The sequence below is a fragment of the Stegodyphus dumicola genome, chromosome 1, assembly GCF_044657685.1.
Source record: "Stegodyphus dumicola isolate Sdum_Otavi_A_Nest chromosome 1, ASM4465768v1".
In the NCBI taxonomy this organism is placed as follows: domain Eukaryota; kingdom Metazoa; phylum Arthropoda; class Arachnida; order Araneae; family Eresidae; genus Stegodyphus; species Stegodyphus dumicola.
The window spans coordinates 128,850,229-128,866,011 of NC_140768.1; the positions used below are offsets into that span (position 1 = coordinate 128,850,229).

Genomic DNA, 15,783 nt, shown 5'->3' on the forward strand with positions numbered 1-15,783 from the left:
GTGATTTAACTTCTTCTTCAAACATATCTCTGGATGCTTTATTTTCTTCCTTCATCGGTTCCAAGATCTTCTCTCCAGCTATCTTTCTTTTCTTTTGAGCTCTACTAGAGACAGCATTAACCTGGTGAGGACAACTATCAGGCTCCTTTCCTTGTTTATTAAACAGTGCAAAAGTTCGATTGCCTAATAAATACCTTCTTTTGTCGAGTTCATTTATAATAATGGCAGCCTTAGTTATTAGTCTCCCAAGATCGCAATTTAGTTCGATCTCAGCCAATGGTAAATAGGTTGGATTCAACCTATTTACCATTGGCTGTTGCACCCACACATTTTCACCTGTCAACATTTCCGGCGTGATATATTTGCGACAAACTATATCAATACTAGCACCTGAATCCCTTAATATAGGAATTTTATGACCATTTACGTAACCCATACTAGTATAAGGTAATAGAAATTTATCCTCTGGTTTTGCACTAATTCTGTTAAGATTAGCAGGAGATTCAGTACTGTTCTTAAGTTTTAGACATTGGGGTCTTAAATGTTGATAGGATCCACACTGATAGCATTGTGGCGTCTTTCGTTTTTCATATTTATCATATGGACGTGGACTTCTAGGTCTATGAAACCAGCTTTGCGAATTAAACCCTGATGACAATTTTTTTTTCAGTTTTATTTTTATTATCTGAACTCAATTTAGCTTGAGTTAGTGCATTGTATCTTTCTTTCTGCCGATCTACAGGCCTTTTTTGAAAGTTTCCACAAACGTTTTCATAGGCATCAAGTTTTTCAGCTAATTTTTTAAATGAAATCATCTCTACCCACTCATCAAGAAAATGATCTCGAATTTCAGGAGGAACTCGACGCTTAAGTTGGTCAATCACCATCAAGTCTAGCAACTGATCAAAAGTCTTAACTCCTAGACCAGTCATCCATTCTTTGCAATAATTTTCTATTTCATAATTGAAATTCACCCATGTGGATTCGGTACTCTTTTGATGTTTCATAAATTTCTGCCTAAACTTTTCCGGGTTTAGTTTAAACCGTCTTAACAATAAATTCTTCACGTGTTCATAGTCTTTAGCTTTATCGGATGGTTCTCTAGGTATTAACGGGGTTACTTCGTAAGGAAGTAATCCTAGTAAATGAGATACAAATTCTTCTTTATCAATTTGAGCCCATTCTGCTTGCCTTTCAAACAATAGCAAATATAGACTGATATCTCCTTTCTTGTCATCGAATTTCTGCATAAGGTGCCGCAGCTCCGTTTTCGGCCGGATCTGTCCGGTACTTTGAGACTTTGCTTCAAGTCTTAATCTTTCTAATTCATACTGTTCGTTCCTTCTCCGCTCTTCTGCTTCTTCCTGTCTCCTACGTTCTTCTCTTTCCTCCCTGTCTTTCCGTTCTTCTATTATTGTGTCTAAGACTCCTTTGACAAATACTTCATCATACAAATACTTCTACTTTCAACAATTTTCGGTTTTAAATCGACTATTTTCAAATCTGCAGTCACATGAACTCTCAGTTAAGCCGCGAGATTTTGCAAATCTTCCTTACGAGCTCTTCCTAAGTAAGACATTGTTTCTATGTTTAAAATTAATGAACACTGTCTTCTTTATACTTCCTCAAAATAGCTCAAATCAATTACTTTAATTAATTAATGAAGTCACGAATCACGGAATTAAATGCACTCTGTTAAATACTCAATCCTCAAAAATGAAATATTTGAATTATATGAAGTTCATTCTCTCTACCACATTAATTGGGACTAAAATAAGAATAACAACATAGAGCAATATATATATCTACTGTCTGGACAACTAAAATGAATATTAAAAAAATATCCAATACGGTAATAAAATAAAACAATTCAATATTGTGGGATGGCATCGTTCATTATAATCGGATGACGGGACGAGCTGTGAGAATAAATCTTTTACTTTTCCGATGATAGAAGTCAGACGATTCCGCCATTAAGACGATGACGCGATTAAAAGATGTTAACATGTAAAAGACAGTCGATTCTCTTCATCTGTAAATAAAATCATCTATGTCCTTCTACGTATGTAATTACTTTGTAGTTTGTTGCAACTATTCATGTTTCATTAAATATTCAAGTTTTACATAAATCGGACTAGTTTATTAGCCCCTAGACAGCCACCTAAGAAGTAAGTTTACAGACATCATATTCCTAGACAGTAAGTACCGATTTTACAGATTTGGGCGCTCAGATTAGGCCGCGATGAGCCTAGGAAGAAGCATGATGAATATTACAAAAGAAGAGAAGTAAGTTTTGTTTCGATTATTTCCACATTGTTACTTCTAAGAATAGTGTTCTATGATATTGTGAATTAAGATGACTACCTTAAATTCTATTCCTAGAATTTCAAATTCTTTAAAGACTGGGCCTACTAAGTCAATTAAACTTTTACATCAAATTGTGTTTGGAACTTTGGGTGATCGAAAAAATAGAGTTAGACTACGTAACTTTTGTGGTTTTCCATCTGATTTTAATATTGAAGAAACAAAACAAAAATTACTCAAAACTCTTACTGCAAATGACTTTATTTCTGTGTGTAATTTGTTACATCTTAATTATGATTCAAATCCTGATAAAAACTGTGATTTAATATTGAATAGGCTTTGTGATTTTAAGCTTTTAAAATCCGAAAGTGATGACGATGACGAGTTATCTGAAAACGAAAGTGTTTATGATTCTGATAAAAATGATGATATTAATTCTGTTCGGTCAGAATCACCTCCCATAAATAACTCAGTGGATGAAAACATTATAATGCCTAGCAATATTTCCTTACATTTTCGTGATATCTTAGAAATTGTTTCTGAATTTAATGGCACTGATACATATCCAGTTGAATCCTTCATTGGTGATTTAGAAGAATCTTTTAAATTATTTAAGTTATCGGAATTACAGAAAATTATGTTTGCTAAAAAATTGCTTACTGGTTCTGCTAAATTATTTATTAGGTCTTTGAAGGGTATAATATCATGGGAAAAATTAAAAGAAAATCTTTTTTCTGAATTTGGTTCAGAAATAAACAATGCACAACTTCATAATTTGTTACAGAAACAACACTTAAAACCTGGTGAATCACTTTCCAAATATTTAATTGCCATGTGTGAAATAGCCAGTCGCGGTTCTGTTGATGATTCATCAGTTCTTGATTATGTAATCAATGGGATACCAGATCAGAGTAGCAACAAAATTGTTTTGTATGCGTGTAAAACTATTTCTGAATTCAAAGAGAAATTAAAATTTATGAGAAAATTCGCGTTCCAGATACGAAAAATAAGGGTTATTCAAGTACTAACACACAAAATAAAACACGCACTGTACCTAGTAAGATTAAAGAGCCAAGGTATTATAATTGTGGAAGTTTAGGCCATAAGTCGAATTTTTTTAACAATAAGAGTAAAGGATTTAAGTGTTTTAAATGCGATTTGTTTGGACACAAAGCCGTAGATTGTTCGAAAACATCATCTAAAAATATCCAAGATGCCAAAGCTGTTACTCCAATAACTCAGACTTGTCGGAAAGAAATGCATAAAACTGTTAATTTGGGTAATTTACAAATTGATGCTTTAATAGATACTGGTAGTCAGGTAACGTTAATCCGAGAAGATATACATAAGAAGATAGGTTCTCCTGAACTTAAGTTGGCAGATCCACAGTTAACGGAGTTTGGTAATGAGAAAATTAAACCTATAGAGAGATTTGAAGGTGAATTCCAAATTGATGGTTCTTCATTTAGATCAAATATTTGTTTTATCGTAGAAAACAAGAAATCTGAGAATGATTCTGAAGAGGAAAAAAAAAAAAAAAAAAAAAAAAAAAAAAAAAAAAAATGCTTATTGCAATGATGGAAATGGTTCTGAAGAAGGATTTGAAAAAGTTGTTAATTAAGGTTTTTACTTCCAAAACCAGAAACTGATCCTGTTAGTATAGTATCTGTTACAGCACAGAATGTGATCAAACTGGATACTTCATCTACAATCAAAGCAAGTGGCATTGATTCCCTGATTGTGAATTCTGATGATGTCCCGAGTGATGCAGATTCTGCTGTAAATGAAAATGATGCTATTAAAGATGAATTAGTGAAAAAAGGAAACTCAAGCACAATACAATTATCTTTGAAGCCAACGAGGAGAAACGCCATTGCAAAAGGAGATTCTGAAGAGAAGCATTTTTCCGAAGAAGAGTCATTTGCTAAAGATGATGAATCAAAAGCGAATTCTACCAGAACAATTTCAGGACAATACCTTGCAATAGAGAAGCAAAAGAAGCCACTGGAGACGAAGAAACTACAGAGACCACCGAAGAAGAAGAGAAGATTGAAAAGCAGAAGTCAGTCAGAAAACGTGATCACAACGACGCTGATACGGAAAGCAAAGACGGAACAAAAGAAACTAAAGAAGGTGAGAAAAAAGAAGCGAAAATGCAGATTCAGAAGGCCCAGGAAAAAAAATCGAAAATCTTTGATAATGAAATAACGATTTTGATGATTTTTGATTATAGACTTTTTCCCAAGTGACAAATTTCTCCCGATTTGACTAATGGACTATTGTTTTAAAGACGTGAACTAATTTAAGAAGACTGAAGATGATGTCTAAAGATGAAATGTATGAAGGAAGACGGCTTAGAAGATGATTTTGAGAAGACGCATTCGAATGACGGATCTTGAAGATATCCAAGACGTATTCAGAAGACGTATCCAGATGGTATCTAAGAAGACACATTCAGAAGACGTATTCAGATGAAGTTTAAGAAGACGTAAATGCGAAGACGAATCCAGACGAATTTTTCCAGACAACATGAAAGGAAGACGTGTTTGGGAAATACATGCATTCAGATAGACTGTTAAAGATGAACGAACGTTGAAGAAGAGCTAAAGCGGTTATTTTTTAAGATATTTTATGATGAGGGAAGATGGCTGAAATAAACTATTTAGGTCGACTTTTCCCTCAATAGTAACTAAAAGTCTTTTTTTTTTTTTTTTTTTTTTTAATTTTATTTTTCAGATCCTTAGATGTAGATGGTGGTGCTACGAGAATCCGAGGCCGCATTCCATCAGGATGGACGAGCATTTGTGGGATGGCATCGTTCATTATAATCGGATGACGCGACAAGCTGTGAGAATAAATCTTTTACTTTTCCGATGATAGAAGTCAGACGATTCCGCCATTAAGACGATGACGCGATTAAAAGATGTTAACATGTAAAAGACAGTCGATTCTCTTCATCTGTAAATAATCTCATCTATGTCCTTCTACGTATGTAATTACTTTGTAGTTTGTTGCAACTATTCATGTTTCATTAAATATTCAAGTTTTACATAAATCGGACTAGTTTATTAGCCCCTAGACAGCCACCTAAGAAGTAAGTTTACAGACATCATATTCCTAGACAGTAAGTACCGATTCTACAATATTAACAGGAAGTAATAATCTGGTATCAGTAATATTTTGTTCAGTGATGAACTAATAAAATAAAAATACGCACGATTATTCGATCTCGGTCGTTGCCTCCAAAATAATTATGACTGTGATACTTCTTTGGCAATATGAAGCAACTCCAATGATGGAACACAGAAAAAACATTATTTAGCACTCAAAATGGCGACATACAAAACAAGAAGAAGGGAGAATTCTAACATTTAAAAATAAATTACATTCTTCGTGCGAGAGTCGCACGTGGCACTCGAGTCTGCTTTCAAATATTGCCATTCACAAATACCTTAATGTTCATCTATTTAAATTATTTAAACTACAAGATTTTAATAATATTTAAAGCTGTTACAAAGCATCAGTTTTTTTTTGCCAATTAAGCTGCTTCTGGTCTTACTTAAATTTTATGACTGAAAATAATTTTCTCGGGTTTATAAGTTGAACCGAATGCGGACAAAATGCCAAAACACATTTTTTTTTTGCTACTGAACACGTGCTGCAACTGATAACGAACTAACAGAACTAAGATAACAATATTAGTTTTGCCAGATGTTTGTCAAAGAATTATGGATCAACGTTGCAAAATTTATCGAGTTCTCCTTAAAATATGTTAGTTTTTTTTTAATAAAAACGCGTGTTCTTTATTACAACTTAACAAAAATTTTGTTGTTCTTTTTTTTTTCAGTTTATTTTTTAATGCATTCTTCAAATGTTCGTTTCATATTTATGTTTTATAATTTATATTTATATACTATATTTTCGGAACTCAAATTGATTACTCAGTATTGAAATGGGTCACGTTCCACGTTTTCTATTCCTGACATTACTACAGTCTGTGTTTTGCACTGATTTTATGAAGCAAGAGGTTTTGCATTAATATAGCTCAGCCGTAAATATTTTGCTTATACGAACCCGTTCGTATTGTATGTGTCTAAACTGGGCTCTGTTGATGAATGTTAAGCGCAACAGTCAGCTTTTTGGCAGTAGTTTTTCTTTGTGACGCCAACAATTTTCTTAGCATCTTTCTACACTGTGTTTCGTTTTCCTCCTGTAACTAAGTTTCACGGAGGATATTTTGCCGAGGACACCTGTACTCTGCATGTGAAATTCACAAAAGTAAGTAATGATTGCATGTTTTGGCATTCTGTAATTTTTTTTCCCTCAATGTGTATTTCTAACAGTTTTTTAAAGCTTTTTGTATTAAGAATTATGTCGTATATAACAAGAGCTTATGTTATAGTGCGTATGTTATTTAATCAAGAGTAATGTTCAATGTAATATGTAGCCAATACACACAGTGCATTAAGTGTAGAAATGAGTTTTGTAAGGCGTTCTAAATATAGTTGCAGTGTTCAATGTAATATGTATTATAAAAATTTTAGTGTATAGAATGTTTTATATATAGCAGTGTAACCAGTAGGATGTTTAATTACAAAGTTATTTTGGTATGTTTTAAGAATACAGCAAAATTTATGCCACAATTAACTTTTAAATTAATGTTATTTAATCAAAAGTAATATGAACTGTACTGTGTCCATACATCTGTATTTTGTATATTATAAGTACAGCACAAAGTAAACAACGTGTATTTCTGTGTGCAAATGTGTAATTTGTTTGTAATGTGTCATTTTGCTCTTTATTTAAGAGCTCTTAATTTATTTATCTGTTGTATCAAGTTATTTATTTAAGTCTGTCTTATGTAACTAAGTTATGTACTATATAATCAAGTTATGTCTTATTTAATCAATTGCATTGTTCAGAATCTATGTTGAATTGTCAAGATTAATGTTCAGCGTAATATGTTGCAAAGAATATATAGTGTATTAAGTGTAGCACGAGTTAAGTTAATGCAATGATACCTTAAGTTAATGCGCAATGATTAACGCAATGCATATTATGAAATGTATAGTGTAGCGAGTATGTGTAGCAATGTGTTAACTTGCGATGTAGCTAGGAAAGTGTTTAATTCCGTATGCAGAAAAGTCTATATTTTGCCCTGGTACGGCCATGTACTTTGCCCTTGTATTGTTTTCGGAGTGTAGCTTCAGATAGTTGCGGGATCCGGACGATACCCGATTAGTCTATGTAAGCCGTCTGATTGTCCGGACCTGCTCTCACCTGTATGTTATCATATTTTAAACACAGAACTTGTCGATATTCATAATAATATTTTCTCAACTCATATTAAAGATGCTGAAATGAGCCCTGCCTTTAGACCTTTTCAGTAAAATCACCCATTTCCCTTTACTACGAACTGTTTCATAAACAGCAATCAAAATTTAGAATTTAGTATAACCTTGAGAATATATGTAACATAATTATACAGAAGTCAAGTAATGGTTGCTTGTACGGATTAGTGCGCAAATGATGGAAGCAAAATTAACTTTTTAGGGTACTGCTTTTGTTATTTTAACCACATTTATAAACAGAATTAATAAAAAAAGAAATTTATTTTCGTTTACTGTGTGCTTCATCTGGAGAATTTATATACACTTTGATAGTTATATGTGGTTCTCTGCATCCAAAGTAAATTTTTCTGAAAAAAAGAAAAAATACTGCAAGCAAATTTTAATACATTTGTAGTAATCTACATTATTTTTAGCGAAAAGCTCCTTTGGCTGCTTAACCCTTTGAATACTGACGAGACATATATACTAAAAGTTTAAAAAAATTACTGCTTGGCTATAAAGTACTAGGAATCTCCTGAATGTTGCGGATCATCTTACAATAGTTGTAAAATTAAGACTGGGCCCATTTTTCACAACGCTGTGCCCGTTGTTGGGACATATATGTCCCAGCCTTTGGCTTCAAAACCATTTGTTAAAAAACTCCCAAATGCTAAATTTACCTTATTTATGACATATTTTGTTCACTTGGATAGAAAACGGGGTAATTGTTTATAAATGTTTAATCAAAGGGGTAAATGATACAGTTATATTACAGAATATTTCATTAATAATTGGCAGCAGACGTTTAAACGCATTTTGTCTCTCTGGGCAGGTTAAAAATTCCAGAAATGTTTTACCAGCAACCAAAAGTTAACATAAGTCTCTTAAAGTTCTTTCGGTTGGAATCCGAAGAATTAGTTTGCAAGATTTATTTTATTTTTGACAAAGATCGTTAAAAAAGTATGAAAAGTGCACCAAGCGTTTTCGGAATTCAAAATATAAGAGTAAATCAACAGTGTAACTGTCAATTAAAGCACAAAAACAAAGAGTTATAGGAATGTGATATAGGTGCTATTCCTTTAAGGAATGTTAAGAAACGCTAAAATGTAATAAAATTACAGCTTGTAAGCCGAGTTAAAAATTAACTGCAGTTAGTGACTGATAACCATATCATCAACGATGTCATTGCGTGGTGTAGAAAAGAAAGAATACAAGGCATTTTTTCCCTTTTTATGTACAAAGAGAAATACAGAAAAATCGCACTCTTTAACTTATTTTACCATTAAGTATGATTAAGTCATCCATGGTTTTATTTTTAGAAATTTTCAACATCCATTTTTCTCCTGTATTCATTGAGGAGAAAAATGTAGGTCATGAAATTCATTAGCTTCATCTTTTCTTTTTTACTTGAAGAAATTCGATCTTTTTCCAAGGATTTTTCAGTGATTCACAATTTTCCTCAGTTTTTTTCCGGTATTTGTATAATAAATGGATTATAGATTTTTTTCTTTGCGTCTACGGGAGACGTTTTATTTCTCGTAGTTTTATTCTTCAAGGATTTATGTAATGACGACTCCTCTTTTAACGTATTTGTTTGTATTAAAAACAGAAGTTCTGATATAGCTAGAATTAAATAAAATGTAATTCTTAGATTGACGGTAATTTCAGATAATTTTTGCCAATCTCTGCGACGAACAGAAATAAGTCAATTTTTTTTAAAGAGCAAAAAATATTTTCAAAGCATATTAATAATATATCGACAAGCATATTAATAAGGAAATCAGTTGGCTGAGAAAAGAGAAAATGAATGTAGCTAGGAAACGGGAATAAAGTGAGATGTTAGAATTTTGGAAACTTTGGAAAGAAATGGAGAAAAATTAATATCAACCAAAAAAGATGACTTTTTTAATTTAAAAAGCGTCAAAGAAATCCATTTCTTCAATTAAAGAAATTTTGCGATTTCTAGCCGTTTATAAGCGTTTGCCACTGCTAAGGCCAGAAGCCTGGTCTCTGGTTTATGAAGGCACATAACAGGAGAGCCTAATAGGTGGGAAGGAGGGCGTCCTATGAAGGTACAGACACATTATATCTGCACCTTTACCGGGATTCGATCCCAGGACCTTCAGTACAGCTGTCAGTGTCATTAACCACTTTCCCGTTGGGGCGGCGAGCATTGTAAAGTGAACAAAGCTACTGATATTATCTATATCTGTGCTCATTTCTATAGTTATATCTTGTTTGCCTTGACTGTTATGGACATTTGTTTATTCCACAACTTCGGAAGATCGTTCTATAAATATTAAAATTTCATTTTTCCTTTGTAACAGAAGTAGGTAATAATTTATTTTTAATCATATTTTCATCTTTTATTCCGTGAATTATTATTCATTTCTAACAGTACCACCATGAAACGAATTCTGTAATAGTAAAATATAATAATTTTAAAGTTCAGATACTTCCACGTCAATTGTTCTTCATTTAAATACGGAACAGTTGCCAGTCTTCGTTGCATAATTTTTTTTTTTTTTTTTTGCTTCCAAATGTTTACAATTATTTTCGTTATTGTAACAAAGTGAATCATTAAAAACTCGTATGTATTATTTTAATAAAATTTTGAGCCTTTTTAATTTTTGTCATCTCACTTTCAAAACTGAAAGTAGAAATAAATAATCGAATTTTAAAAAATGCTTTTACTATTGATTTCTACACTTTCACATCATTTTTTGAAGTCATTCTCAGTGTCGAAGGAGACTTGTTGTTATTCAGTTTCACATAAATATTTGTGCTGACGTGGTACTAATTTTATTGCACAAACGACAAATTGAAAAACAAATTTTTTCTTCAATGAACGTCAACATTTTTATGTTTATAGCATTTTATATAATATCTGTCGTTTATAATTTTAGAACTTAATTGTTTTTTTCTTTCGCAATTTTCCATACACAAGAAATTTTACAGGAAAAGAAATAACTTTTTTGTATAAATATCCAAAATTTGAAATTAATCATTTGATCGGCACCTTTCCTTTCTTTTTAAACAAAGGTCGTGTGTTACATAAACAGTAGTTTTACGAAATCCGCTCTTTGTTAAAGATCAACAATCGTCTGATGCAACGTAATGTGTCTAGTTGATGGAATTTCAGAGAGAATATCTGATGCCCCCCCCCAAAAAAAATTAAAGGCGTCAGCGATTTCTGATTCATAGCTGTTTAAACCGGACTGTGAAAATATAGTTGCACAAAGCAGGTACAAGCAGTTGTCCAAGCATAATAAACACTAGTTATTGTGTTTTATGCATGGTTTTCGTCTGCGTATGACATCTTGATTTGATTTCCTAATGCGAATAAAATTTTGAGTAAAACAAGGTGTTGTTATCCTCCAGAAATTATTCATTTGAATTTTTTTCGAGTTTAATCTAGATGTTATAATTCATGCCAAAACAAATACCGTATTTGCCGCGTATAATACGCACTTTTTTGCTTTGAAAATAGGTCTGAAAAACGGGGTGCGTCTTATACGTCGATGCATCGTTTGCGAATGGGTCAAAGTTTCTGAGATGCTGTAAAAACAGAGACAGTCATTAAATCATTCGAGAAGTGTGGTATTAGTAATGCACTGGATGGTACAGAGAACAATTTGTTGTTTGAGGACTCAGATGCTGAGGTTTTAAGTGACTCTTCATTTACAGGGTGATTATAATTAAAGTTGCGATTTCTAAACGCTCTAACTTTAAAACTACTTGTCAGAATGAATTGATATTTTACTAGAATAATCTTTAGGCAATGGAATTTTGTTTAGTGAAGGAAAAAATAGTTTCAAAATATACCGATAGATGGCGCTGTCAGGGTTTACATTTCTGTTGGTATTCAAATTACTAAGACATAACATGAGCACTAAAAAAGGGGAGGGGATAAAAAGGAAAAAAAATCCAAGCTTTAAATTGTGGAATATTAGAGCTAGCGAAAACTATCATCACGTTTGTATATTTTCCAGAACCGTCCCGCAATATTCGTCAGCGGTCTTTCCGAACAAACTGAACTGAGTTCGGATAATCATTCATTCAAGATAAGCCAGATTTCTGCTAGAATAAAAAAATAAATTAAGATACGAAAAGCACTTGTGACTAACAGTACAGAATATTTAAAAAACATGCATTAATATAATAATAAAATAACTGTAAGTACATGTTTACTTTTTTTTCCTGAAAAGATCGTCTAATTTGAGTCACTCCCTACATCGGCTTTTATCTCTCAGAACTTTGTTGTTAACACATTAGTCATGAACTTTAGTTAAAAGAAAAGTACCCTATATAGCGTCATCTTCCGCTAATTAGCAGAACGTAAGCAATTATAGCGGTAGTTTTGAAACGGCATGTACTATTTTCATTTTCTTTTAGATTACACTGTCACAGTAACCTACTTTTAAATGAGTTTCTCCTTTCTTTCGTAATATGTCGTTTTTATTTTGGTAATTAACCATACACGGTTATTCCGTCATTCACAGAACGTTTACGAGAATATGTATATTAGAGGGTTATTGAACAAGACTCTTTTATTAGTTTTCTATTACAGTTATTCAAAACGTAATTGCAAAATCATTTGCGAAAATTAATATTCAATATGGGATACTAAAATACTTGCTAAAATTTACGTCGCAAATTGTCAAGTATCAGCATTTAAAAAAAAATTGAAAAATAATCTGATTCCAATGAAATAGATTGGAACAGCTCATGGCTGAAATACGAATGTAATTCCAAACATTTCGGGTTTGATATATTCCTTTAAAGGGATTTAAAAAAAAGTTTGAATGTTTCAAATTTTAACCGTCGCTCAAAAAGGTTTGTTAAGATTTGTTACGTTTTCACTTAGCTCGCAGTCTACCAGTCTGCTCTTGAACCATATTCGATGTCCATATTCGAGGGGAGGTCTACGTTATTCAAAATTTGATGTCTCTAGGTACCGTTGTTTTTTTCCACAGTGGGAGAAACATACACACATTCATGCAGATTCTTCATTATTCAATTTCTCTAAATATAATGCAGGGCTCTAATATTTGTTGTAAACAATTTGAAAAGTGAAACGTTGTTTTATATTGGACAACCCAAAAGAAATTAATAGCCGTTCTGGGTCAGTTCCCCCTTTGGGATAAAAGGCAACATATATATTACATATACGTACAAATAAACTATGTAAGTATTAGTAATAAATTGCCTAATACTTGCGCTAAAGCTGCTAAGTTATAAAATAATTTATTTGCTAGTAGATTATTGAATATATTATCTCCTTAGAAAAATAAAGTAGGTAAGTTACCATAGTGATAAATTTACTCATTAGCATATTTAAAATTCAATAATTAAAAAACGAAAGTGCATAAAAAAATGAGATACTATTAAATTGTTTAACGAAGCATAAAGCAAATTAGGAAAGTTAAACCGAAAAAAGCAAACTTTAAAATATGAAAAACTCAAATTAATTATTTAAATTTTAATGTTTCAAATCGACTCGTCAGGGGAAATAACTTCAAAAAACAAAACCAGAACAATTAAGGAACACCGAAAACACGTTTCGTTACAAATAATACTAAAAATCCTGTACAAAAATATTTACACCTTTACTCAAGGAATCAAGAGATTACTATGCGATTTCAGATTTCAGTTCTCGAAAACTCAAAACAAAATTACAAAAACTGCGAAGTTACAAAATATTTATAATAGTCAAAAACAATGAATACTGTAAAAAATGAAAATTCTAGATGCAAATCACGTTATCATACATAAAATACAATAACCGGAAAACTTAATCTTACAAATTTGTTACGTAATAAAATTGCCATTTTGTCTAAAAGTAATTTTAAAATATTAGTTTAGTCTAACAAATGTAGTTACAAAATATTTTACCTAAATAGTACGTATATATATATACATATACTATTTAGGTAAAATATTTTTGTTTTAGGTTTTATTTAATTGTATTCGAAATATTAAAATTTTTGTATACTCATGTTAAAAGGGAGAAAAGCGCAATAATTATAAAAAGTAATCAATTAATTTATGGGCAAACATTTTGCGATCTGCATGAAAAGAATGAACTGAAATCTTTAGAATACATGAATTAACCGTAATCTCTATGAAACTTCTTACGTCTTTACCAGTAAGCTGTGATGAATATCAAAACAAAGAGCTAATGATAATAATATTACTCTGTAGTAGCATAGAGAGAGCAGCTTTCTACCTTTTAGAATGTTAATCAGAAAGTTAATGATTGCTTTATTAGAATATCAACTTTGTTTACGTCATTTATTGTTTTGACCTGAAACGAGAAACAAGATTTTATTTGTATGATTACCAGCAGGTTTGTGTTTCAGCAGATCCGATACTGCTTAAAATCGGACTACTTAAAATTCTTATTTAACATGCATAGCATATATAGACACAATAAGTCAGTAGGCGTTTTTTACACAGTAGGCACAGTATTCAAAATTTACACAGTAGTATGCACTTTTTTGTGAGTATGTGTGTATTTATAATATTTATTTGAAATATTTCACACTTAGAGGAAAACAGTTTAATGACTCTCTCCTCTTATTATTCTATAATCTGAAATTTCAGACAGCTGGTTCTCCCTTATTCCTGTCTTTTATTTCTGTAACAGTAAATGGATAATTTTCTTAACTATGTTTTATCTGAATTGTTGACATGTGTCCGGCTTATTAATGAGTTGCAATTCTAATTAATCCTTTTACCTCCCTTTCTTAGATGATTGGAGCGTTGGCAGGATTCGTTAGAGTCATCTTGACTCTAACTCGTCCCTTTTCAGATAAAGTCCTCAATTTTCTGTATCGCATCTGCATGGGAAAGACTCCGCAGTTGCCAGCCATTGATGACAAAATTCTCCTTATGCCAGCCACAGAACTTGCTGAGAAAATTAGGAAAAGACAGGTAAGAAATAATGTAGAAAATCCTAAAACAATAATAGCTACTACTAATACGAAATAGTCTCTGGAGACTTAATAACATAATAATGATAGTAATAGAGGTTTAATAAGAATTAATATCATTAGTAACAATGAACACTTAATAATTTCATCAATCCACATCTACAAAGATTAGAAAGAATCCGGAAAAATCTTCGCAACATCAATCATATCATTAGAGGCGACTTCAACACATCCCCAGTCATGGTACTATAGTGTCACAGATGCAAGGGGCATAACATAGCAGATTTCGTCACAGGAAACTTTCTATACATTTATAACACAGTTTCAGATATACCGACATTTGGCATGGCCTACAGAAAAGGATGGCCACACTTGACGTTTTCTACAAATGGAATGACAAACAAAATGATCCAAACATCTCGGATCACAAATATATTTTGTTCACATTTGAGGAAGATGAGAAAAACTTATACCAATAGATATATCAGGGGTGTTTGTGCTCCGGGGAAACCCCGGAATTCCGGGGATTTTGAACTTCGATACCCGGAAATCGTCGTTTAAAAGGAAGTAGGAATAATAATGAATTATTTATTTTGATCTGGGTAATTTTGTTTGCTTTGAAAGCAGAAAACGCAAGGTGAGTGTGTGTGGTGAAAACTTTTCCTTTCTTTCTCCAAAGGCAGTGATAATGCGTGAAAAGGGGGAAAAAAACTTCTTTTTTGTTCTTTCCTTATTGCGAGGTTTGACTCATTCCCCCGGTTCTAGGACTTTCTCATCTGGATTCTTTTCGGCAAGTAGGCGCTGCAGAAAAAAAAGGGAGAGACTTCGTTCGACCAGATGTGCGATCACGTGACTCTGGGTTCAAAGGTCTTATCTCTCCTGGCGTGGCGCCAACAAGTAGAGAAGGGGAATTTTTCGCCGTATTAGCTATTTGTCACTGATCGCTTCTCAACTTTTTTTCCTCCGCTGTGTAAAATTTTCGTTTCATTTATTGATGCACGTGTAAATTTTTCGTTTCGTTTACTGAAATATTTTTTTATTTATGTACGCAAGAGAATTTCACTATGAAATTTCTCGACATAAATAGTGATATTATACAATTAGAAGAAGGTGTCCGGAATGCATTTAGGTGGAATTGGATTGAACGGAGAGATGGTAATGGGGATACTATCGGCACATGGTGCAAGAAAATAAATGTTGCTGGACAAGCATAT

The 15,783-nt window shown here is 32.3% G+C and overlaps 1 protein-coding gene across 5 annotated transcripts in view; it reads left to right on the forward strand.

Moving 5' to 3' along the window:
- Positions 1–15,783, forward strand: part of LOC118194831 (fatty-acid amide hydrolase 2-like) — a 159,029-nt gene that overhangs the window by 101,205 nt on the left and 42,041 nt on the right. For 4 of the 5 annotated variants that reach the window (XM_035366032.2, XM_035366030.2, XM_035366031.2 and 1 more), the window contains exon 2: positions 14,388–14,570. In XM_035366032.2, coding sequence (XP_035221923.1) covers positions 14,388–14,570 — 183 coding nt within the window. Of the gene's footprint in view, positions 1–6,454; positions 6,583–14,387; positions 14,571–15,783 lie in introns of those variants that run through there. The other variant, XM_035366034.2, reaches the window with a different exon arrangement.